Genomic DNA, 27,573 nt, shown 5'->3' on the forward strand with positions numbered 1-27,573 from the left:
ATGGGGACCGCTTGGTTTGCGGTTTTTGGCGCTTTAGTCATCGTTTTTCAGGTGAGACGTCTTCCTTTTGTTATAATTAATTTCTGCCATTTTCCATTCTGTTTAAAGTTACTTAAAATAAATATGGTTAATGTTACATTACCTGCTGCAATTAAATAAAATTAGATTCATTTTCATGTGGAAAGCACCAAGTCAAAACAACAGTCACCTCAAAACCCCAGCAATCTAAGAACCACCTAGGAGCAAGTACTTGGCGACAGTGGCAAGGAAAAACTCCCTTTTAACAGGAAGAAACCTCCAGGAGATCCAGACTCACGGAGGGGCAGACACATTTGTTGTGTTTATGCATCAAGTAACCTTTTATTGTAAGAAGAACACTTTTATTAGTCATAGCACTTGCTGATACTCTTTAAATGGGCAGAAAAAACTTGTGCAGGATTTAAAAACTAATTAATCTGTTTCACAGGCATAGCAGGCTTTTTTCCCCATATCCCTCCACGTTGATTCCCATTATTCCACTGATGATGTTGTGTTTTGTAGTTTTATTGTTTCCTCTGAAAAATGGCATATACACATGTCTTAAAGTATTCATATTATGCGATGCAACAAAAGTATTTTAATTGTTGTTTAAAATGCCAGTTATAGTTATTGTTATATTGTCTTGTGTTATTCAGTTACTCTTATTTTCTCTTGCTTATGATTAGTCACTTTATTATTACAGGTCCAACCAAAATACTCTTTCTCCTCTTCTAGGTCTCATCACCAGAAATAGCTGCGAGGTCGACATGTGTGCCTGGATTTGAGTCAGAGCTGTTGATTTTCAGAGTGTGCAGGGAACACCTGAGGACGGGCATGAGACTGGGCAGAGGTAAGAACAACCCAGGAATCTAGTGTCTTACTGGTAACCTGAATGAAATGGTTCATGTTTCTTAACATCCAGTAGAATATCATAATAGATATGTGAGGATTTGTTTATACAAACCTGTGGGAGCATTTAGACGTGAGTTACAGCCCTACATGAAAAAACTTTTGTAAAGGATTCCTCATGCCCAGATGGCCTTTAACAGGTTAGCTGCTTACGTTGTTCTCGGTTGAAACCCAAACAACATCATACCATTTGTTCCAGATTAAGTTTGTCAGAATATTCGAGTTCCCAATCAGAATTTTCATCTGGACCTCAACTCCAAGTTTCATCTTGGAAATTAGCAGCATCCTCCATTTAATTGTTGTCAGTCCAAGATGGCAGCAATGAAGGTAACAATACTATAATTTTTAATCTGTTCTGCCACAAACTGTTGTTTGTGATCACTAAATAAAGCATATGTAAGGCACTGACAAGGCTGTGTCCAGACACCCATATTAACCCCCCCAACCCCAAAAAAACAAACAAAAAAACAACAACTATGATGCTGTATTGCTTGCAATGTATTAATAGCTCTACCTTGCTTTGAAGTAAAACACGTCTGTTTTTTGGTGCTTTTCCAGCTTAACTAGTTGTGGCATCCAACTGCATCTGAGTTGTAAGGTTTCGGGAATGCAGATTCAGCTCTCACACTGCTCACAAATACTTTTAACCTCAGGTCAGAGCAATGTCACCAAGCCTGTTTAGCAGGTTTTGCTATTCAGATGTTATGAAGCACTGAAAGAGAAGGAGAACTCTGTTGGTTTCATAAAACTGAAAGATGATATAAAACATAAGTGGACTGTAGCCTTTTTCAAATTAACTGTAGTTATGCAGGCTTTAACATGAATATTCACTTGTTGCCTTGCTTTATTTGCCTTTAGTTGCTTTTATATAGTGCCAAATCACAACAAAAGTCACTAAGGTGAAAACAGAGAGAAAGAAAACTATGAATACATTTTGGCACTTCAATTCAAGTGGGGATGAAAAACTGCCTTTTAAAAGGAAGTAACATCAAACAGAACCAGGCTCAGAGGAAAGCATCTGCCATCACCGGGTGGGGGGTGAGGCGAGGAACACTGAAATAATATTCATATCAAAAGTCTTGCGCGACATACAACATAATGTCGAGCAAACAATTTAATTTCACAGATGCAGGTATTCATTGTCATTCACACAATTAAATTCCTTACATGTAAACATTTCGTTACATTTAAACACACAAAGAATAAAGAGGAAGAGCAGTTAGTGAGACAGTGATGTCAGGTGGAGTGAAAGAAACTGTTTTTCTCGTATCTAAAAGAGTTTTAGATACGAGTTTAAGAGTCTCGCAGTACTTGTTACAGTAAATGACATACTGATCTTTGCTGGGAAAAATATAGCAGGATTCCTTCGTCAAACCACCTGCTTAACAAGCTGTGAAGAAGAGTTTACTTTTCAGCTCCCCCAATTCACCACTGTTTGTTTTACACAGCAAAAAATCTACATTATAGTATTGTACTATAATCACACCTGTAGGATGTGATTATAGATGAACAGATAAGACCCACATAGTGTTTCAGTTGCACAGCAGCTGTGGCTTTCTATCACAGTGCTACCTGTGCCGTGGAGGGGTGGGTGTAAAGAGAGGCATCAGGTTTACTAGAATTTATTGTTTTATTATAATAGATTTTTAGGCTTTAGTAACAAAATATTGCCAATTTAGGATAATACAAAAGATAAATCGTTTGTATTAAATGTTACTATTTCAAATCATAGAAATAAAAGCTTTTTTGCCTGCAAAAAATGTACAGGGGCCAGTGTAAACTCTGTGCTACTGACCTGAGGCCGTTAAACTGGACACTGAATTATTAAGATTAGTTTTTAACATTAATTAATCTACATTATCAGAGCATCTATTTCCAGCTCCAGGAAACTTCAATGTGCAGGACAAGACTCAGTTCTGAGAATGTTTATGCTCACTTTGCTTCATTTTAGCCGCCACATGTGCAACGTATGCACTCATTTACTAGTGCATGTAGACACAGACACAAGAACACATGCACACGAACAACAAACATTTTTCTCTTTTTTCCCTTGTCTCTTGAAAATGTACTGTTGCTCATTAATAAGAAGTATTTCTAATCCAGTTCTACCCATTATCCAGTGGAATCATGGGTAAAACTGGTTAAGAAACAAAGAGCAGCCTCCAGCAAAATTCAGTACTTAGCAAAATAAAAAAGAAATTTCCTGCCTCGGGTGGAAACCACAAAAATATTTATCACGATATACATTTGAAAATTTGCGATAACGATATAACTGACGATATAATTGACACTAGACAAAATACTTTACAACTCCACAACTTTCTTAGTGCAAAAAAAAAAACATCAATGTATTTTCACTTAAACAAGCAGCTGTTTTTTGCATTAAAGCTATATAAAAATTTAACAGTGCAAATGCAAAATCCTTGCTGACAGTTTAACCAAAAGGCATTTCCAGTGGAAACTGGCTGACATATCCTCAGCATAACCATGTATAATATCCACAAAACTTAAAAAGAGCTTATACACACAATATACGGTAATGTTAAGCACAGTACGTATCACTCCGCGAGGCTCCTCCCTACGATAAACGTAATGCTCCGACAATCCATCAAGTGTTGCAGGTTTGAAGCTTAGCAAAGTCGTACTAAAGCATCAGTCAGTAAACACAACCAGAATTCATACATAAGGCACACGGGATTATATGGGGCACTGTCGATTTTCAGAAAAATCAAAGGATTGATTTTAAGTGTGCCGTATTTTCCAAAAAACACGGTAATAACGACGGCCCGCTAGCATGCGCTACCAAAAATAGTGCTTTGTTGTGTATCTGACGGCTAAACCAGTTCCACACTGAAGTTTTCACATTTTTACAAACCAATTCTGGTTCATCTGTTTCATTCAACGATCCGCTTTCGCCCTTCTCATTCTCTGTCGCCGCCGTGCCTTTTTCGCCATGTGCGTATGAAAACAAAGGCACAGCGCATGCGCGTTTTACCCAAATTCTATTGCGATACTTCATTTTCTTGTCATTGCCCAACATTATATCGGTATTACCGTGAACGGTATGATATGGCCCAGCCCCAGTGAGTATTCTGTTGGAAAACACTAAAAAATACAGCAACACTACCAGCAGGACATATGCAGCAAGGTGGTGTAGACTTGCCAGTTATTTCATTACATGTTCCACATTTATAATGATTCACTTTTTTCTATCCTTTCTCAGTGGGCTTCACTGACTGCACAAACCGCACAATATTTCTTTTCGGCACTGATGACAATCGCTTTGGTGTAAAGGCAGATGGTGTATTAATGGTGAGTTAACTTGACGGCAAAGTTGGAATTACTGTAAAAATCACAGGAAAGTTTGTATAATTGTTCTAATGAAATGTAGAAACTCATTTCTAATGAATTGAAGTGTAGTGGATGCACTAATAAAACTTTTGTTTTTTTACTTTCCAGGTAAACAGAGAAGTTGTTCTTTATAATGGACACCAGAATTTCTTCATCCACTCATGGGACTCTCAAGGTCAGAAAATAACAGTTCCAGTCAGGGTAGTTCATTATGAGCATCACCGTGGACACCATCATGGTCATCAATGTGGAAAGCACCACAATGGAGACCACATAGAATACAGTCATCAGCATCACAGTACTGAAGTGAAGTCTGCTGACCACACAGAGGTAGACACTGTTTCATACGGGACTGTTTAATGTTTTATAGACACTGTTTAATGGGGCATGAAGGAAAAGTTCAAATCTATTTATATTTTTTCCAAAACTACACATTTACAGACAGGGCAGGACTGATAATCTGGCATATTGGACATTTTTCTGGTCCACTGCACACTGACAGCATCCCATTCAATCATTCCACCTGACACAGCCTTCGCTGTGGCAAACAGGTGGAGCTGAAAAGCTGAAAGAAAACAATAAAAAGAATATAAGTGGTACCAGCAACTAGTAACTGGGCCTCACAGTCACAGGATGATGCTGCTAGCACCAGCTGTGGAGGAGTGAGGAAGAAGTGATGGAAGATTAGATTAATGTGGTAAGAAAAGTGAAATGAATGGCTACTTTATCCATGAGCCACTGCTAACAGCTAAAGTGTAACTTTTAATGCTAGGGCCAATTTTTTTGTCGCAATCCATTCCATTCAGATGTGAAGGTTGTTTCTGGAAATCATCTCTTTATTTTGCATGAGAGGCCAGACTTTTACCTAATGTAATTTTTTTTGAAGTGTTCTCCCAGCTTCATGAAAGTCTTTCAAACTGATTTTTCGGACATTGAAAATTATTTAAAAAGTAGCCAAACTGGTCCTTGGTACCCGAGAAGGGAATGTTTTTTCAAGCTTAATTTTAACCTTGCAGCTTAACCTTAAGCTGCAAGTGTTGACTTGATGGATGTACATGGGCGTAAAACTCTTATCAGCTGTTTCTACTGAGTTTTGTGGGGCTGGGATGATGTCTTTGTAAATGTGTGACAGGACTGAACACACTAACACCTCATGGAAAACCTCAAATTTAAAATTCTGCTCCTCAAATACAATACTTGAGTAATCAATCCCCATTTTATCTTAATGACCTTAAAGTACCGTATCACCCCATTAGAGCATTTCGCTCTCAGACTCTGGGCTTACTTGTGGTTCCTAGAGTGTTAAAAGTATAATAGAGAGGCAGAGCCTTCAGCTTTCAAGTCCCTCTTTTGAGGAACAGCTTCCAATTTTTCTAATATTTTGTTCGATTTTTAATCTATGAATCAGCTGTCTTAGGTTAAAAATGGTGTAGACGATACACAGTCACAGATTCTGAGATATATTATAAGATCTGTGGTCCTCATTACAATTTCTGAGTCTTCTTCTGTTCATGCTTTTGCCAACAATATGTCTGCATGTTTTCCCAGAATGCCACTGATCCACAAGCGCATGTTCTTCAATTCCCCAAGTCTGTTGGAGGACTGAGGAGGAGGAAGAGAGACTGGGTTATTCCTCCTCTCAATGTTCCTGAGAATCAGAGAGGAACCTATCCCCTAAAAGTAGCTCAGGTAAGGGGAACTGAATGACTTTTGTTGACATTATTTGTGGACAGGATTTCTCTGTTGTTCCTCTGCAGTCAGCACGTGTTTTTCCCATTTTTAGTTGTCACTATTGAATCTCCAGAATTTCCAGTTTTTTTAGATGCCTCTTAGTTATGAGCTAACTTTGTTAATTCTAGATAAATAAAATATCTATGAAAGAGAATGAAAAGTTATTGCTTTAGGGAAAGATCTAAAGTTTATGTGCAGTAATGAGAGCAAGATGTTGGCAGTTAGTACATTGACACTTGTTTTATTACTGTCTTTTCCATACTGTGTGTTGGAAATTGTTGGAATAACATAATTATTCTAAGAAAACTACAGAGTTGTGTTTCACGCTATATACTGTATATTGGTTAATTTATCTTACGACATCCACTACTGTGCTGTCTTTCTCTGCTCTCTTATGTTTGATATCAGGATAACCAGGATTCTGTTGAATATTAATGTGCATAGCCTCTTTGCTGTTGTATAAACGTTAAATGAACTGGTTCATGAACAGAAATTTTTTTACTTCTTCATTCTCTTTCTGAGCACTCAGAGTGCTTTATACAACTTGTCCTATTCATACGAGGACTTTTTCCCATGCTTTTTTTGTGAAAGTGCTTTCTAACATTCACAAACATTATAAAGCAAATCATGGTTAGTATCTTACTCAAGGATATTTGAAAAGCAGAGTGAAGTAGATAGGGATTGAACCACCAACCTTATGATCAGTAAATTACCTGCTTGACATCCTGAGCAACAGCTATCCCAGAACTGTTATCCTCATCACTGAGAGTGATTTAAGTCAATGTGGTTTTTTCCAGATCCGCTTAGAGAATCTAGCAATCTTATTGATTTGAGATCACAAGATGACTGAATCATTCTGATCTGTGTATCAGGATAACCAAGAATCTCTTGATATTTTTGAAGATGAACTTGCACAGCTTCTTTATTGTTGCATAACCTTTACCATAGACAGTGAGAGTGATCTAACTCAGTCCTGTGTGTTTTTTCCAGATCCGCTCCAATGAAGATAAAACAAGGAAGGTCTTTTACAGCATCACTGGTCCAGGAGCTGATCTGCCTCCTGTTGGTCGTTTCAGAATGGACAGAGAGACTGGAAATCTGTATGTAACACAGCCACTTGACAGAGAGGAAACAGCCGAATATCTAGTAAGCATCCCCACTTTGTCCAAATGTTTTCCAAAGTGTGTATCTTTTGATGATCATCAAAAGATACACACTTTCATCACACTTGATGATGAAGGCTTTTATTCTGATTATCCTTTCATGTGGAGTGACTTTGGAAAACTTTTTTATAAACATTTTATGTTATAAGTTCTGTTAAAATTGTTTGTTTTTGATGTTCTTTGTACATCACATAAAAGAATCAGCCCCCATCTTATCTTAATGACCTTAAAGTACCATATCACCCCAATTAAGTGCTCTCAGACTGCAGGCTTACTTGTGGTTCTTAGAATATTTAAAGTACTCTTCTGTGGAACCAGCTTCCAGTTTGGATTTGAGAGATAGACACCCTCTCTACTTTTAAGATTAGGCTGAGAACTTAGAACTTTTTTCACTCATTGTGTTTATACACTGCTCTGCATTCAATTATTAGTTATTATCAATCTCTAGCTTTCATGTCAGCGTGTCTTTTGTTTTGTCTCCCTTCTCTCACCCCAACCAGTAGCAGCAGGTGGCACACAAAAGAAAAGAATCACAACAAAAGTCACATCAAGACACTAAAATCTTTGCTTTGTTTGTATTGTGTGTAGATTAAAGGTGTAGAGATAAATGAATTAATTTAAAGGTGAATCTGAAACTTTCTGAATCAAACATGTTGAAATCTTTTGCCTGTGTAGTTTGAAGCACATGCTGTGGCTGATGGAGCAGGACAAGCTGAGGCTCCTATGGAGATTATAGTACATGTGATCGACCAGAACGACAACAAACCTTATTTTACGACAAACTACAAAGAAAATGTTGCTGAGGCCACGACCATTGGTATGTTTAAACATATTTTTGACATTATTTTGTTTTCTTGTTGGCACTTATTTGCAGTTTTCTTTATTTTTGCTACTATCTACAATTCTCATCAATAGAAATCAATGTAGTGCAGAGGTTTAAATGCAATGAATTTTAAGACATTCAGAAACCTTCAGAACCTTCAGAAAATTACAATGTGGGTTGGAATGAAATTAGACTTTTTACGCTAACTCTATTTTGATTTAATAAATACTTAAATGAAGCAATGTGAAGACCTTCTAAAACTTCTGCTCTTTATTTCCTTTTTCTGAATTCCTCCACTCCAGGGACTGAGGTGGTTAGGGTTGAGGCCAAAGATGACGATGAGCCAAATACTGACAACTCAGAGCTCCGCTATCGTATTCTGAACCAGGACCCACCGCTGCCCACTGACAACATGTTTGAAATCAACCCAATTACTGGAAGCATCAGAATCACTGGTAGAGGACTGGATAGAGAGGTAAGACCTGTTAAACACATTTAAAACACAAGTGTCCTTTTACACCTAAGTACTGAAAAAGCATTTTTATGAATCAGGATCAGTAGTCTGCCTGTCACTGCTAGAAATCAATCACAAAGAGGGCACTGCACCAAAAACACTGCTGGTGATTTCTTGGATAATGATAATATTTACCTTTGAAGTAAAACCTGAATTTACTGCTGAAAACAAACACTGTTCTTGAAGCTTAACTTTTACTTTAGAGTCTAATGGTCTCCATTTCTAGTTTGTGTCATGCTTGTCAGTTTCACCACTGCTTGGTGAATAATACACTATATTTAAAAAGTTTGACTAAGGCTAATATCAGATAATGGCATCAGGTTTGCATGTATTTGTCATAAGCAAAATATTCTATGAGTTTATCTTCAGCTTTTCAGCAGAATGCCAGGCCTTCATAGGTGAAGGGTTTTAGTCAGTTTGAAAGCCGTGTGTTACAGAGGTCTGTAAACTGATGTCAGTGTTTCCTCCTTCCTGCTGATGAGCTGATCTACCTTAACAGTCCTCGTCTCTTAACAGAAATATCCACAGTACACTCTGACAGTACAAGCAGCAGATATGGCAGGAGAAGGGTTATCCGGACAAACAAAAGTCATCCTCACGGTGACAGACAGCAATGACAACATTCCAGTCTTCACTCAGAAATCTGTAAGTACAAAGTACTGGTAACTGGAAACTTCCTGTTTAACTGCTGCTTTTTCACTCTGTTAAAGCAGAACACATTCAGTCTGTATCTAGCTGCCTTACTAATGTTGCACTCACACATACTGCCACAGCTAATGCACACCATTTAACAAAATAAGTCCACAGCATGTGCAGTGATGCATGTGAAATAAGAAATGACACAAGGAAAAAGTATTGAACATGCTTACTGATGTTTAATACTCCATCCAAAAGTATTTTGGATTCAAGATGCCTCCTTTATGGAGAAACTAGTCGCATGCATGCACACAAGCAGTTTTCAAATCCTGAAGCTTCTGTGGGGCACTTCTATGAATTCTGAAAATGTATAGACAGAGCCGAAGCTCAGGTGGATTCTGGTCTCAGGGCTGGGCCATTCTAGCAGCTTTATTATCTTTCTCTGTTACCAACTGAGTCTTTCCTTGGCTTTGTGTTTGGAATCATTGTCTTACTGAAAGCGACCATCCTTGCCTCATCTTCATCATCTTGGTAGATGGCATGGTGAGTGGGCATGCAGACCATGGCAGTTGAGTGCATTGCTTATTACTTTCTTTGAAACAATTGTAACTACTGCATCCACCCTGCAGGGGCCTGTCCTTCCATAATGGTTCCTACTCTTGCTCCTCTTTCTTGGGTTTCTGCTGCTTGAGTTATTCTCTAAGCACGTGGTCAGTCATGGCCATCTTTTAAGCAAAGGTTTAACTAGAGCCAGCTTGAAAGTCTGTTGTCCATCCATCATCTTCTCCTTATCCGAGGCCGGGTTGCAGGGGACGCAGCCTAAGCAGAGAAGCCCAGACCTCCCTCTCCCCAGCCACCTCCTCCAGCTTGTCCAGGGAACACCAAGGCGTTCCCAGACCAACTGAGAGGTATAATCTCTCAAGCGTGTCCTGTCCCTCCTCCAAGTGGGACACACTCGGAACACCTCACCCAGGAGGCATCCTTGTCAGATGCACGAACCACCTCATCTGGCTTCTTTCAATGTGCAAGAGCAGCGGCTCTACTCTGAGACCCTCCCGGATGACTGAACTTCTCCCCCTATCTCTAAGGGAGATTCCAGCCACCCTTCAGAGGAAGCTAATTTCCACCCCTTGTATCCGCAATCTCATTCTTTCGGTCACTACCCACAGCTCGTGACCATAGTTGAGGGTAGGGATGTAGGTCGACCGGTAAATTGAGAGCTTTGCTTTTACGCTCAGCTCTCTCTTTATCTTTTAGAGAGCTTGTCCATTCAGACACTGAGTCCGAATGGACCATGTTCAGCACCTCCATTGCCGAAGCTGCTACACTGAGCTGCAAACCGCAAGGTTGTTGGAGTCTGTCGTGATGGTAACCCCTGAACCAAATGGTGGACACCAGAGGTGAAGGGAGGCACCAGGCTAAAGAAGGAGTCCTATTGGGCTTGGTTAGCCTGTGGGACTCCGGAGGCAGCTGATAGGTATCGACAGGCCAAGCGGAATGCGGCTCGGGCAGTGGCTGAAGCAAAAACTCGGATGTGGAAGAAGTTTGGAGAGGCCATGGAAAAAGACTTTTGGTCTGGTATGAATAGCCGGTTATTAGCGATAGGTTCATCTCGGTTGTGGGCAAAAGACCTGCAACTGACAAATAAAGGCTATCTCATCTCTCATCTCATCATATTTAAGATTTTAGTATTAATTAATGGTAGGACTTGAGCCGTCTTGTAGGAATTGGGTCTGAAAGAAATGTTCATCCTTTACTAGAAGTGATTACCAAAGTTAACTCAGAAAGATCTCTTGGAAAAAATTGTCTAAATAAATATCAGTGGTATTAAAAGTAGCTGCACATAATTTTATGTTTGTGATTTGTTGGAGTGTTTTTTTTCTTTAATGGCTAAAATTTTATTTGTGAAGAAATTCATGATGTCATTATTATATACCATCAACAGAATGGTTGGCTTAACAAAGCTCTGACATTTGACATATACATGTGAGTCTGGCTGCGGTGCTGAAGAGAAACCTAGGATTGTTCTTATTTTCTTTAACCTCCTAAGACCCGAACTCTTCCACGGCATGCATTTTAATTTCCCTTTGATATTTGGGCTGGTTGGGACCTGATGAACTACCTGATTTTTTTTACCATGACTTCATCCACAGCAAGGTCCTCTGGTTTCTGTCGATGTGAATTATAATTTTACAGAATTTACATTTACCCTTAGCCAGCAGTTTTAAATGTCCCTCAGTGTCGCCTCTTCTAGTCCCTGGAAGGCACTTGACTATGATTGCTGGTGTCTCTAGCTTCACATGTCCCAGAACATCCATCTCCACTTTTCCAAGGCCGGGTTGGGGGGGGGGGGGGGGGGGGCAGCAGCCTAAGAAGAAAAGTCCTGACCACCCTCTTTCCGGCCACCTCCTCCAGCTTATCCGGGGTAACACCAAGGCATTCCCACACCAGCTGAGAGATATAATTTCTCCAGCGTGTCATTGGTCTGCGCTGCAACATGCTTGGGACACCTCACCCAGGAGGCACCTAGGAACCATCATTGACAGATGCCTGAACTGACTCAACTGACTCCTTTCGATGTGGGGCAGTAGTGGCTGTACTCTGAGCCCGTTCCAGATAGCTGAACTCCTCACCCTATATCTAAGAGGCAGAGTCGAGCCATCCTTCGGAGAAAGATCATTTCCTCGATTTCCTTCTTTCGGGCCTACCCAAAGCTCATAACCATAGGTGAGGGTGTGGATGTAGATTGACCATTAAATTGAGAGCTTTGCTTTTATACTCAGCTCTCTTTTCATCACGATGGACTGGTACAGTGTCACTGCAGCCGCAGCACCAATCTTTGTTGATCTCCTGCTCCTCTTACTTGTGAACAAGAATTTAAATTAAAACTTAAACTCTTCCACTTGGGACAGTAAATTGTCCCTGACGCAGAGTGGGCACTCCATTCTTTTCCGGCTGAGGACCATGGTCTCAGACTTGGAGATGCTGATTGTCATTCCTGCCGCTTCACATGGATGTGAACCGCTCCAGTGCGAGCAGGAGTCTGCACAAGTAGAAGCCTTTTGCAGCCTATTACAAGTGTTGTTATTGCTAAAGCAGGCCGATGACTAACTAAACATCTGAGCAGGAAAGTGCACGAGGCACAGGTAAAGAGGCCATGCTGCTAGCGGGTTGGCTATGAGCTAAGCTAAGCTAGCAAATCCCTAAAGACACACTGAGTGACTACTGTGAATGTAATTAGTGGCTGAATCATTCCATAAAATCATCATTCCATAAAAAACTCTGATTAAAAAAAACCCCTGAAAATCAAGTAGCAAATATTTATGTAATTCACATAGTTTTTGAGACGTCATTTTACTGGTTGTTTTCTAATGTCCTGTTTTGTGAGTGCCCCACTTCCCAATTTAAGACATCAGCCAAGTCCCCACAAAACTTAATCCAGACAGCTGATATGAGTTTCACACCCACACATCCACCAGTTAACCCTGGTCTAATACATTATAATTTGAATGACTGCAAAGTTAGAACACAGTTTGAAAAAAGATTCCCCTTCATGCAAAGGCATTGAAGCATTAAAGCAGTCAATGTCCAAAGAACAACTTTGAAATTATGGACAATCTCTACTGCATCTCTAGTACAAATGAACCATCTGTGGATGAATGAGATGCCAGAAAGCCTGATCTCCCAAGGATCCCCAGATGGGACTATTCCCATTCAAGTACCAGCCAATAACTTATCTTAGCACAACATGGAAAGGCCTGTCGGATGTCAGAGGGGCAAGACACTAGCTCGAGCAGTTGCTCAACACTGTAAGACCAGACTGACGAACTTGTGAACCACCTGGATTGTTTAAGTAGTGGGACTGAAAGATAGCACAGAAATGCTTCATCATCATAGCAAGACATGAACGAGTCCTAAGCAGAAGATTGATAGAGAGTGGGGGGCTACCACACCACTCAAGATCCCTGGTGCAGGCTGTGCAAAGAACCCCCTTGAGAGAATCCAACACATAGCAGCAGGATAAAAGATGCTAGCAGACTGGTATAGTATACAAGGTCAATTTGGGATACACCCACTCCAAGATGATTGAGAATGACCAAGCTATGATCCTGTGTGACTCCCAGCTACAGACAGCTACAACTGGTGATGGCTAACTAACTGGACATAATAGTTTTTGATAAGGAGAGGAAGAAGGCTGTAGTGATAGCAAGTAATGGTAAAGCACTTCAGAGCGTCATTATTATGGCCCAAAAAAATCATTGTCCATCCTCTTCCTTCCCTAAAGGACCTGTAGAGCACTCGCTATCTCAAGAGGGCACGCAGCATCCTACGGGACTGTACACACCCAGAATGTTTAAGCTGCTGCCGTCTGGCTAGAGATTCAGGCTGCTGAGGTCCCCGACAAACAGACTCAGGGACAGCTTTTGCAACAGGGCAATAGACCTAACCAATTCTAACAGCTGACCTGAGTGACTACCTCCCTAGACTTTTTGGGGGGCAATAACAATAACAATAATAAAAACAATGTACAATAAACATACGTTCTTTCTTTTTATTTATTAAGATAAGTTACTGTGTTGTGTTATGCGCAGTGCTGACGCAGGACAGTTTCCAATTTCGTTGTGCTATTGTACTTGGTATGACTGTGCAGTGACAATAAAGAGTTATCTTATCTTCAATCCCTGTTTACATCCCAAATATGTTACTTTAAATAAGTATCAACTTTACATAAACGTGTATAGTGCTCGTATGCTGCTCTCACCTGAAACACAGCAAAACAGCAGTTCTGTGTTACTGATGGCTTCCATATAATAACCGGCCTGTGTTACTTTTTGTCATGTTTCAGCTGTGTGCAGGCAGAAAAAGGACCCAAACGGAAAACTCACAACAACAAAATTAAACTCAAAAAGCTGCTTTATTGTAGAATAGCATGGAAAAACAAAACTAAACTGGGACATGGATAAACTGACACACAGGGAAACACAGCCATGAGGGAGACTACAACACTGACAAAGAGAAACACAGGGCTTAAATACACTGAGGGATAACGAGGGAATGAGACACAGAAGGAGAGCACAGCTGGGAGTAATCAGGCTGGACCAGACAAGGGAAGCAAAACTAGAAACACTGACATAAGACACGGACCTTCAAAGTAAAACAGGAAACACACTGACTGAACCCTAGACATGTGAACTTAACAGCAACTGAGGAGAAAGAACATAGGGACCTGAAACATGGGACAGAAAGGCACAGTAGACACAACGTGGACATAACAACGCCACAGGGAAAGAGTAAGACAAAACACAGAACACAGGACCTCTTACAAAATAAAATAGGAAACATAATGAAACGCAGACATGACTACATGAACTTGACAGCATAAGAAGAGACATGAAACACATGAAGGGCAAGGGGGACTTAACAAGGGTTGAAAACACAAGGGGAAACTAATAACAAATGAACTTAGATAACCTAAAGAACTTAAACATACCATAAACATCAAAATAAACTAAAACTCAGAACGTGACACTTTTGTAAGGGATTACTTTGCCAGTTACTAATTTGTCTGAGCCAGTAGGTGGCAGTAGGTGGCCATTGCCACGTACTGGTGAAATTAAATATCGCCTTAACACCACATCAGGTGGGAGCAAATGAGCTTTTCACTCTAGGCTATGAAGTAAACTATTGTCACAACAAAAGCAAAAAAGGTGATGGCAACATTAAAAGAACTTCAACAACAATTCTTAGACTTGTTTTTGATACTTAAAATACTCAGGGTGCCAGACATGTACAGAAGAAAACAACACCCCATCTCCCATAATTGTTTTGAGGATCCTGAAAGGCAGTATAGACCATCCATTCACGTAAACAATGGAATCTACAGTATAAATAATAAATATTGTCTTATTAGAATGATTACTCTAATACAGGAGAGAGAAAACCACAGACCGAATATTTAGCTCCATTCGTTCATATTAGAAGAGAGAAAGAGAAGACTGTGCTGTGAATTCATTAACATCTGTCAAAAATAGCCGCTGCTTTCAAGGAGAAAAATAAAACAAGCATGATTTTTCAGCTCTAAGCTATTCTCTTTTTTTAATAATTTCAACAGAAATCTTTATCTTATTTAAAATAAATTAAATGCTGCATCTAGTACTATGCAAGCTTCTAGCTTTGCTTGACAATGTTTAGAATAAACCTGATGACATGACATTCCAGAACGTCTACAACAAAAGACGAAGCAGACTGAGCCCAGAAATTGCTAAAAACTTGTGTTACTCTTACAGTAAACACATCAGTCTTGTTAACAAATAGAGAATTTGTCATCACTCTTAAGTAATTAGTTCTTTGATATTTTGCTGAGTGCTTTATGAAGTTAATGGGTTCATCTAACATGTCTGCTTTATCTTTAGATTGTGATTTGTTGTGTTGAGTTTTGGTCAGAAGACTATTGCTGGCTACTTTCCTTTTTGTGTTGTAATCCATTTGACATTTATTTACCCATTTATTTTTGTAAGTAGAAGGTCTATATTCAGTTGCTGGAGTTGAATTGTATGTCTAGTTTAAGTAAGTTGGTATTTAAATATTAAAAATTCACATTTTTGGGCCAGGTGGGTGAGTTTGATGACTGTGCTGAAGTTTTAGTTGATAATTATGTTTGTTGATTTGGTTAATAATGAAAAGAGGTTGTGGAAGAAAGATGGATTGTCATTGCTGGGGCCACAAATGTTGACTAGCATGAATATTTTATTACTTAGGGATAAACTGATAATCTTATTGGATCACTGAGAGATGTATTACAAATTAATGTTTTTTTCACCTCCTTTACTATTATATGTTTGATATTATATCTTGTCAAACTTTGTACTTTAAGATTTCGGATTTCATAGTGAGCAAGTCAGTTTCTTGCAAGAAGTATATGTCTGCAATAAGATTAGACGGAATTGAACATGAATTATTGATGTACAATTTAAGTTATTTGGCGGTTAGGCGACCGTGGTGCTGGAGGTTGGGAAGCGCATCTGTAACCGGAAGGTCGCCTGTTCGATCCCCAGGCTCTCTGTCCTGGTCGTTGTGTCCGTGGGCAAGACATTTACCCTACCGCCTACTGGTGTTGGCCAGAGGGGCCGATGGCGCAATATATAGCAGCCTCGCTTCTGTCAGTCTGTCCCAGGGCAGCTGTGGCTGCAACTGTAACTTGCTTCCACCAGTGTGTGAATGTGAGAGTGAATGAATAATGGAATTGTAAAGTGCTTTGGGTGCCTTGAAAAGTGCTATATAAATCCATTATTATTAGACTCCGATGACCCATCACAGCAAAAACAGAACAGAACACCAAGATCTGTTTTGACTCCCATGATTCTGACCCATCCTTAATTTTCTCACAGTATAGTGCGACAGTTGATGAAAACAAAAAGGATGTTGTGGTGGTTAAGATGATAGTAACAGATGAGGATGAACCACAAACTCCAGCCTGGAACGCCATCTTCAAGATCGTCAGTGGTGATCCTGATGGACTTTTCACAGTAAAAACAGGAACTAACAAACATGAAGGAATCCTTTCTACTGCAAAGGTAGGAAGAAAATCAGGAATTCATTCATAATATTGGGAGATATTTATCATCAGTGATTAGTTGATGGAAGCATTTTCTGTGATTTGTTGGGACTTAATAAAAATCTGTGCCAACACCCTTATAATGTGTTTTTTTCTCCCTTCCTTCCAACCAGGAGCTGGACTTCGAGAGGGCCAGCAAGCACACTCTGTTGGTTTCAGTGGAGAATGAGATTCCTTTTGCTCCTGGTGTTTCTGTGGTCACTTCTACCACCACAGTGGTGGTGAATGTGAGAGATGTGAATGAAGCTCCAATATTTGATCCAAAGGAGCTTCTTGTGGTAAAACCAGAGGACCTTGCTGTGGATGAAGCCGTGGTGCAGTACACTGCTTCAGACCCAGACACTGCACGCAAGCAGAAAGTCACGTAAGTCAACTAGGAACTAAACCCCCCCAAACATCTTTTTACTTCAAACAACATTTGAAGTAAAAAGGTAAACAAAAAATGTGTCACCAACCTCATAAGCAAACATTACATTACTTTTGAAATATTGAAAAAAAAACCACACTATAAAACACCCCTAGTATTAGTCAGAATTTGCTTTTTAACACCCAACAAGCTGACAGACGGGCTTGAAAAGTTTAATTGTTTTCTTAATGTTTTCTTGATATCAGAGGAGAACGGCCAGACTGCTTTGAGCTCATAGGAAGCTAGCCTTGACTCAAACTACCACTAGAGATTCATATGTAGATATTAGGGGTGCAACGATACACAAAATTCACGGTTCGGTTCGGTTCGATACTTTGGTGTCACGGTTCGATATGTTTTCAATACAAAAAAAATATTCATGCCTTTTTAATTTGTCATTTATTAAAATTATAAATATATATTTTAACTCAAAGGTACAGTTTTTAAGTTTAATGTTGCTGAAACAACAAAATAATAAAAAAAATAAATCGATCTGATCGAGAAAACACTCATCTTTGGCCATTTCTCTTTATTACAGAGAAATGTCTCTTTCCAAAATAAAAGCTACACTATACGCTTCTTCTGGGGTATACTCTCAGCAGCATATTAAACATATCAGGTCCCCATAAGGAGAATCATGTGCTAACGGCTGCCTAAATGACTCGGGTAAAGTTTGTAGCATGCGTGCTTGTTGTTTTGTCTGCTTCCACTTGTCTTTGCACCAGGATGATGTCAGCGTAAATACGCAGTCATATTCGTTGTGTTCCCACTAGTGCTGTCAGCATTAATCTCGTTAAAATGACATTAACGCCATAACGCAGCAAATCTCCGTTAACAAGTTACCGCGGATCGCCGTGGACGGCGTCGACACGTTAACAACCTAACTGCGCTAACGCACTAGTTCCCACCAATTGAGCATTGCATAGCACATCCGACATACTGTTTTACTTTTGTCCATGACTCGCTTACCATCAGGGTCATACTTCACATGAAAACCAAAATAGGTCTAAAGGCCAGATCTGAATGAGGGTGGGGGAGGTTCAATTTCGGGTAGCGTTGAGGCAGTTGCCATGTTTCAACGAGCTTAGCTTCTGTCTTGCTAGCTTGCGCTGCGCTCAGTGTATATGCACTCGACAGTGCAGCCTAGGCAGAGTAGTCGAACGCAGATCCACTGAGCGCTCAACACAGACAGCATCGTCAGAAGAAAAGCTGATAAAATAAATAAAAAATGTTGTATTGTTCAATACATGTGCGTACCGAACCGAAAGCACTGTATCAAACGGTTGAATATTGATACATGTATTGTTGCACCCCTTGTAGATTTGGATAACCATCATATGCAGAGCAGCATCTCTAAATGCACAGCACATTCAACCTTAAAGCAGATGGGTTACAGCAGTTAAAGATCAAACCAGGTGACTGGGTGATTTGTTAGCTAAGAATAGATAACTGAGGCTACAGTTTACACCACACCTGGACAAACAAAGATTGGAAGAATATTTTCTGGTCCGAAGAGTTTTGTTTCTGTTGAAAGGAACAGAATTTGTCAGTAACATAAATTACACAGCCTGCTACATGTCCCTCCCTTCAGTGTACCTGCCCTTCTTATTGATGCTTCCAGCAGGACCACAGACCATATCTCAAAGCTTAGATAATCTCAAACTGGTTTCTTGAACAAGGCAGTGAGTTCACTGTACTCAAGTTGCTTCCACAGTCACGAGATTCAATCCAATGGCACGCTGTTGGGATGGAATGGGAGATTTGCATGATGGCTCCAGAGCTGACAAATCTGCATGATGATGTCATGTCAACGTAGACCAAAAACTTTGAAGAATGTTTTCAAGCACAACGGGGTCGAGCCCAAAACTTGCATTGTGCACCAGAGAGAGATAAACAGAATAAATTGGTTCTCTCATTTATGAAAACACTTGATGATAACAATAAGTGTACAATCTTAACAGTACAGAGTGTTGTTGATAGCTGATTGGTACTTCATAATCGTCACACAGACTAATTATAGATTTTAAATAACATTTGCGGAAGGGGCTCAGAGTAGAGCCGCTGCTCCTCCACATCGAAAGGAGCCAGCTGAGGTGGTTCGAGTATATGACAAGGATGCCTCCTGAGCGCCTCCTGGGTGAGGTGTTCCGGGCATGTCCCACCGGGAGGAGGCCCCGGGGCAGACACAGGACACGCTGGAGAGATTATATCTCTCGGCTGGCCTGGGAACGCCTTGGTGTTCCCCCGGATAAGCTGGAGGAGGTAGCTGGGGAGTGGGAGGTCTGGGCTTCTCTGCTTAGGCTGCTGCCCCCTGCGACCCGGCCCCAGATAAAGCGGATGAAGATGGATGGAAATAGCATTTGGTTTATATATTTTTCTGTGATGCAAAATAAATTTGGTGCCCAAATATTTCTGAAAAAGAACATTCTCTGGCTACCACATAGATGTACTGAAATCTCTACTAACCCCAAGTGAATATGAATGTTAGATAGAACACACTTGTTATACAAAAAATGTTTGAATGGGTAAATGTGGCATGTTATGTGCTAAGGTGGAGCAGAAAAGTGCTGTGTAAGAATCAATCCATCTACCAGATTTTGCACTGTCGCTGCAATTAAGTTCTCATTAATGACAATATAAGGAAAACTGAATTATGACAACACACAGTAGAATCATAAAATGATCTCTAATGATGAAAAGCATTTTACCTAAAAAGTAGAATTTGGAACCTATGTCAGCTGTGGTAGAGGCAGCGTACACCGTGTCTCGCAGAGCCAACACAAACAATTATTCACTCTCCCCCACACTATGGGCACGCAGGTCTTTGGACAGTGGGAGAAAGCTGCAATAGCCGGAGAGAACATGCAATGTCCACACAGACCCAGGACTCGAGACCTTCTTGCTGCGAGGCAACAGTGCTAACCACCATACCACCTCCCACAAACTGCCATAGTAGCAGAAACCCCTAAATAGTTTAAAATTACAGCTCAAAGTTAAGTTTTTTCAAGAAACTGGGTGCCACGGTTGCTATACCCTCAGAGTGAAACCATACTTCAGAACTGGTTTTACTAACATGGAAGGAAATGATTCCTTCCTTTTAGCACATAAAAACACTTTGTGGTGGTAAATATGACGATTTTGAAAAGATGGTGCAGGAAGCTGCACCTGGAGAAGGCCTTTGTGGGGTAGGCGCTTTTTCTCTTAGACTCACTAGACAAGGGAATCTTCCAGTAGCCTTTAGTTGAATCCAGTGTCGTCAAAATACGAGCAGTACCAAACTGGTCCAAGAGCTCATCAACCCAGGGTGTCATGGCCAAAAACCAAAAGCCACCAGGTCAGTGGGTGACCTGAACAACAGCACAAGAGTCCATGGTCACCAAGCCGACGAGACATGCTGGCTGCTTGTCTCCTGAACCTCCAGCTGAGGCAGACAGTGGTACTGGGGCCACTGGTTGCTGGGCTTGACCTGTACGTCCAGCAGAAGTTGATGCAGGACCGGTATGGAGACCCCTGGCAAATCAGAGAGCTGAACAGGAGGCTGAGCTGGTAGCCGAGCTGAAGCCTGAGGGGAAACAGTCTGTTGGGACATAACTCCACACTCCGAGAGGGCAGGTGAAAAACAGTCCTTAGTGCCCACAGCTTTTAAGCAAGTGCCAATAAAGTGAACAGTCTTAATGATCACAGATCCTGAGCAAGGAGTCTTTGAGTTCTCAGAGTCTGAGTAAACAGTCTTAGAATCTTTAAAGCCAGAGTTCATTTTCTCAGGCCTAATGTGAGATAATTAGGTCACATGAACAACATTTGCATTGCTGCTAGTGAAAACGTCTTGATGCACTCTCAATCATCCAGGAAAGTAAATCTCCAAAAAGTTGATTCTGTTCATCTGGACGTAGCGTTTTGTGGGAGAAATGTTTGGTCACTCATCCAAGTGACTGGATGGTTGTTTCCATGCTTTCTGCTCAGGTGCATGTTCATGTTTTTCTTTCCAACATGCACCGTTTCAGATTCATGTTTATGCTCTAAAGTCACAGTTAATCATAGTTTATTCCCAGTTTAGATTTTTAGTTAGTTTATCTCAGTGCGCTTTTGCCTTTGTTTTTTCCGGCCTCCAATAATTTTTTTGGTAAATCAGATTCCTGCCTTCAGCATCTTAAATAAGCTCAAGGTCTGCTGCTGAGGCCCCGTGACGTTTATCTTCCTTCTGGTCCTGATGCCCCTGAAATAACTGAATTGCTTTCAGCTGCCCTGCCAGCCTCTCTTGTACTGTCCCTTGGGCCTGCTGAACCAAACCCCCTCTGCAGCAGAGCCACAGACCACACCTCCCTCATGACTTTTAATGACTCCTAATACTACTTTGGATTATCGTTATCAGTAAGGTCTTAAAAGCCATTATTAATATTATTATTATTTCTATTTTTTTCTCTGTTTTTTATTTCTTTTTCTGAAGAAAAGCATTTTTTTTACCCTTCAGCCGTAAAATCCTGATTAATAGGTGTGTCTACTAATGAGCTCAGGGGTAGCACTGGTAGGATACAGGAACCCTGTGACAGTTAATGTGTTTCATGAGATTTGCAAATTGAATTGACTGTTGTTGTGATTTATCACAATATAAATAATACTGAATACTGAATAAATGGCATTCTGCGCCTAACCTGTCACTGTGTATTTAGCCTAAGGAAAAAGTAAGTCTATGTCAAAAATCAAATAACACATTGCGCCACATTGTGAAACATGCTAATTGCAATCACCCCGCCTGCACAGTATTGCCATCTTTTCTGTGACTGTCTTGTGCAGGTACAAAATGATTAATGACCCTGCAGGCTGGCTGAATGTGGACAAGGACACAGGCCTTATTAAAGTGAGAAGATTCATGGACAGAGAAGCTCCTTTTGTCACAAACAGCAGATACATCGCAAACATTGGTGCATGTGATGATGGTAGGTGGGAGTTAAGACTGCTGCACACTATTATCATCATTTGACTCCCATACACAATGACCACTGATATGATTTTATTAAATTACAAGTGTCTGAATAATTACACTGGTCAACAAGAGTTTTGCTTCTGGGATTCCTTCACCTTTACTTCAGGAACTTTCACTTGCTGAATAAGAATCTGAAAACTGTTTTTGTCTAACACATCCTGGTTTACAGTATGATGTTCCAAGTACTGAACAACGAAGATGACTGGACAGAAACAGCAGCGCGTTTCAGCATTTAGGAAATACGTTTTGTTTCAAGAAATATGTTCTGTCTTTAGAAATAAAGTGAAAAAAAAGTGAAGCTAAAATTAGGTTTGTCCTGAAATCTGTGAACTCATACTTGACATTGAGCTCAAAAGGAAACTGAGGCCAACTAAACGATCAGTTTGTGAAGCATTCATGCAACCAATATCAGGGAAAATTGAGTATGATGGGTGAATACTGTTGGTTCTCACAAAAAGAGAGATGTGCAGTACAAGCACAAAAAAGGTGCCTCAGACAGGTTTCAGCTGACTGACCTCATTTTATTTTGAGCTGAATTGAAAGAAATATATTTTAACACATCTGCGGTATTGTCATCTAATTCGCTTTCATAATAAAGACATTAAAACAGTTTTCATGAGAAATTATTAGAAATCAATACTTTCTGTTGATTATACTATTTTGATCTTCACAAGTATTAAAACGATGTGTATCTTAAAAAAAACAGAGGCTCAAGCTTAAATTGGATATCACATCTGAAATCAGTGTAAAAGCTGCAATAGCTGGTCTGAAGTTCCCAGTAGCAAAATAATAGTGATATGAAAGTGTGTTATTGCCCTGAAGTTTTTTTCTTCTCCTTAAACAAAATTCCAGTACAAACTGATGTCCCTTGGATGCTCATAGCTAATAACACTGTAGCCCTTAATTGCTCTGCCTTTATTTGTTTAACAGCCAAATGTTAGTTATAAGAATCAGTCCAGAGCAAAGTTTTTGAGCAATAATACAGATTTTATTTAAATACATTTTGGTCTCCTGATGTGTTTGTTCTGTGACCAGATGCTGTCCCGGCTACAGGAACTGGTACTCTGATCATTCAGCTGGAAGATGTCAATGACAATGCTCCGTTTATTGAAGAGCGTGAAATCACGGTGTGTCTTATTTCCAATAGCTCAAGAATCGTTTTGTGTTGAACTTGTCTAATTGTGGTGCAGGATGGGTGTGTTTGTAAGATTTCCAACTACAGGATGGTCATCAGCATGAAGAAAAGCTTCACTGTGACTTTGTTTCCTCAGGTGTGCAACAAGGATCCAGCTCCTCAGCTGCTGTCAGTAACAGATAAAGACGGACCAGAATTTGGACCTCCCTACTCGGTGTCTTTACAGGGCATGTCAAAGACCAACTGGACCGCTAGGATGAACGACACCAGTATGTACACTGCTAACATGTGACAAGTACAAACTTATGCTGTCCAATAAGATGGCCAGAATTTGAAATATTTTGGTACATAAATTTCACTGATATTTTATCAGCTGTGTTCTTTTGCGATAACAAAAATATTTCCTGTTGTGAACATCAGGGCTGCTTCCTTCCAAAGGCTAAAGTTTAGCTCATACATGATTCAGTTTTCATCACTGAGATTAGAGTGATTGGTGCTTGTGTGAGGAGAGTGAGTACTGCCAGAAAAGAAACCCTAACACAACATACTTAAAAGAAGGATGATTGGCTTTATTCAGATGTCTCATTTTCAAAAATATGTAACAAAACAAATCCATCAACACAGAACTATAAAGCTACATTTCTGCTGTCTTGTTTATTTCAGGAACAGGGGTCATCTTAAATTTAGGCACTGAGCTGCCCAGTGGAGATTACAGTGTTATACTAAGAGTGGCAGACAAGCATGGCCTGGAGCAGGACAGCATCATCAAAGCTGAAGTTTGCCACTGCAAGGGCAAGGGAGCAGAGGCGACATGCACAGACCGTGCTATAGGTGGCAGCAACCTGCCCCTTATCCTCGGAATACTTGGAGCCATCCTGCTGCTCGGTGAGTCACACATCTGTAGTCTCAGGTCAGAGCATTTCTTTCCTTTCCCAGCTAAGTAGGTTTTGGTTGGTTACTGTGTGCTAAACTTTACACTCTGTGTTCAGCACTGGTGCTGCTAATGCTGCTGTTTGCAAAACAGAGGAAAAAGGACAAAAAGAAGCCACTGCTGCTAGATGATAGTGTCAGGGACAACATCTATTACTATGATGAAGAAGGAGGTGGAGAGGATGATCAGGTAAATGGACACATTTACGCGATTACACATTTACACAAGTACAAAGTAATCAAAGCTGCACACGCAGGAGCAGAAAACCTTGGAAAATATGTCACTGTGTTTATTGGAGTACTGGAGAATTCTGCCATTGCCGTTCCCAAGCCTGGATGAAAAAGGAGGGGAGTTGGGTGAAATGCCAAAAAGAAAAACGGAGAGTTTTAAAAGGCTGATTAAATTTTCTGTATTATTTCAGTGATTTGACCCAGGCCTTTTAGTGATAGAAAAGTATGAGTACACAACAGGCCTAAAGCAGTGAGTGGATGAAGAGTGTGGATTGCAGAAGTACAGCATAAAATATTCCATATAATAATGCATCATTAAATCACTTTCTATCAGGACTATGACTTGAGTGTTCTCCACCGTGGTCTGGACAACCGGCCTGAGGTGTTAAGAAGTAACGTGGTGCCAAACTTCATGCCTGCTCCTCAGTACCGACCTCGGCCCACCAACCCAGAAGACATGAACAACTTCATTGAAGATGTGAGTGAGATTCTAAAGTACCTTGAAACTTACTCAAGCATGGTTACAAGATTTCACTTAAGTGGGCTCACCACCCACGGGAGGTACCATAGGGGTTAAGGTGCATTGTGTGTTGGATGGCTGTTATGTGTGCAGGCCCTGGCAGTCTGATCCCTGGCTGTTAAGACTGGCTCTGAGGACATGATGGAGTTGGTTGCGTGGTAAGAAAGGAGCAAGTGCATGAATTTAAAAGTTTAATCTGGTTCACAACTTGGAACCAGTGTCCTGGAAAACAGCTAGACTCTACTCTAGTCTGGAATTTCCGTTGGCAACATGGCAAGCAGGGATGGGTCCTGTTTCACCTTCCCACTGTCACCAGAGGCTTGTTCACAGGTCATCTGATTATTGGGGTTTCTTTCTAATATTGTAGGATTAACTTGATAATTCCAAGTTTCTTGAGTACTACTGTTTTTGTTCTGATCATGAAATGCTGTACCAGCTCTTTATGCTCTAGAGTATTCCAGAATGCCTAAACAGCTTACATGTGCTTTGTCACACTTGGAGAAAGCATTTTGTGCCTTGTGGGCAGTTCTTTTCAAATGAAGGTTTTCTTAGGGGAACTGTGGCTCAGGAGGTAGAAGGGGTTGTCTAAAAGTCATAATCATGGCTGGCTTCCTGGCTCCAGTCCTCATTTTCAAAGGATCCTTGTGAAAGACACTGGACCCTGATGTATCCACTGTGAGTGTGTGAATGCTAGACAAGGCACTTTAGTACAGATAAGGTTTGTATGAATGTTTTTGTTATTGGGTGAATAAAACTAGGTTTCCCCCTGGCGAGGTGTTTAAGGCATCTCCTACCAGGAGGACGCCCTGGGCATGAACTGGAGATGGTGGCTGATGAGGGAAGTCTGGACTTCTCTGCTAGCAGACGATAGAGGCATGGATGTGGATAGATGTGTACGTCAATTGTACGTCATGTCTGGGCTTTAATAACTTCCACATTCATTATTCTGTTATCTTTATCCAGGCTATGTAAGGTAACCAAAACAAGTTGTGTAAAATTTCTAGAAAAGTTATCTTTGCTCCTCCCTCAGAACCTGAAGGCTGCAGACAACGACCCAACAGCACCCCCTTATGACTCCCAGATGGTATTTGACCATGAGGGAGGTGGTTCTGATGCAGGAAGTCTCTCCTCTTTGAACTCTTCAAGTAGTGGAGACCAGAACTATGACTGCCTCAGTGAGTGGGGCCCTCGCTTCAAGAAACTGGCCAACATGTACGGAGGAGGAGAAGATGATGATATGCTGTAATCATACCACATGGCATGGCCTCATGTTTCATTCAAAGCAAGCCAGAAGGGACTTTCAACTACACATTAGTGTTTTGTCTTGTTTTTCATAGATATATATATATGCATTGTGGTTTGCCTTCTCACTGAAATGCCATTATCAGTTATCGGCCACTGCTGAGAAGCCAAAGGATGAGCGCTTTTGTTTTGTTGTTTTTGAATTTCCTGTTTTGATTGCATTAGGCTCTGTATGCCTTTTTTACATCCCTGTTTGACCTGCAGGCTGAACACATAAATACTTTGGTAGTTTTCTGTTGAATGAGTGCTGGAGCCATGTGTTGCCTTTTTCATAGGGTTTGTGTTTCTGGTCTCTATCTGTTTAATAAGTACTCTTGTGTATTTTCATTTTTTCATTTGAACACAATAACACACTTTAGTTCCTGATCAGCCATTATATATATCCGTGTGTGTCATTTCCTGTTTAGGTCAGTTATGTTTGTTTGGGCAGTCATTTGGTAAGTTTGCAGTTCTTTGCCTGAGTTTAGTTTTGTTTCTTTGACCTCTTTTATGAGCTCAACATTTATTACTTTTGTAAATATAATTTTTTGGTTAAATAAATGGAAACCCTATTTTTCTGATAATTCCTGTGACTCCTCTCGTCCATCACAGACAGTAATCTAACCTTTGATAAACAGATTAATGCTGTAATCAAGACCCGTTTCCTTCACCTCTGGCTACTTGCAAAAGTGAAGCAATTCCTCTGTTTTAGAGACTCTGAGAGAGCTATCCATGCTTTCATTTCATCTCACCTCAACTTTTGTAATAGTCTTTACTCAGGTGTCAGTCTGTCATCAGTTAGCTGCCTGCAGCTGGTCCAAAAAGCTGCAGCATGGTTACTAACTGGCACGACATATCTCACATACTAGCATCCTTACACTGGCTCCCAGTTAGTTTTTGAATTGATTTTAAGATTTTATTATTCGTTTTTAAGGCGTTGCACGTGTTAGCACCCTCATAACTTTATGATCTTTTAAATTGGTACACTCCTGCAAGATCACTGAGCCCTGCAGTTCAAATGCTCCTGGCTGTCCTGAGGTCCAGATTAAAGCACAGAGGTGACCGGGCCTTTGCTGTGACTGCTCCTAAATTGTGTAACAAAGTGCCCCTTCATGTCAGGGCCTCCTCAACATTAGACACTTTCAAAACGCATCTGAAAACCCACTTTTATTCCTTGGTTTTTAAATCAGAATGATTTTGTACTACTTTTGTCTTGTTTCTTACTCAAATCTTCTCATTTCATGCTTCTTTTTCTTATTTTTTTGTCGTGTATTTATAGAGATAAAAATCTTTTTTGATTATCTTAAATGTTGTTCAACAGTTGTT

The 27,573-nt window shown here is 40.4% G+C and overlaps 1 protein-coding gene across 1 annotated transcript; it reads left to right on the top strand.

Annotated features, from left to right (window-relative positions):
* LOC146656114 (B-cadherin-like) lies at window positions 1-27,573 on the top strand. Its single transcript, XM_085428999.1, has 18 exons — window positions 1-51; window positions 754-868; window positions 4,151-4,239; window positions 4,387-4,608; window positions 5,827-5,967; window positions 7,000-7,155; window positions 7,848-7,989; window positions 8,298-8,470; window positions 9,026-9,154; window positions 16,534-16,719; window positions 16,874-17,124; window positions 21,961-22,103; window positions 23,186-23,277; window positions 23,422-23,554; window positions 23,949-24,170; window positions 24,275-24,405; window positions 24,781-24,924; window positions 25,997-27,573. Exons 1-18 carry the CDS (start codon window positions 1-3, stop codon window positions 26,210-26,212), a joined length of 2,736 nt encoding a protein of 911 aa, XP_085285125.1. The 3' UTR covers window positions 26,213-27,573.

This window comes from Rhamphochromis longiceps, linkage group LG13 (assembly GCF_057381845.1).
Source record: "Rhamphochromis longiceps isolate RC_006_pf linkage group LG13, R_longiceps_female_GT1.1, whole genome shotgun sequence".
NCBI lineage: Eukaryota > Metazoa > Chordata > Actinopteri > Cichliformes > Cichlidae > Rhamphochromis > Rhamphochromis longiceps.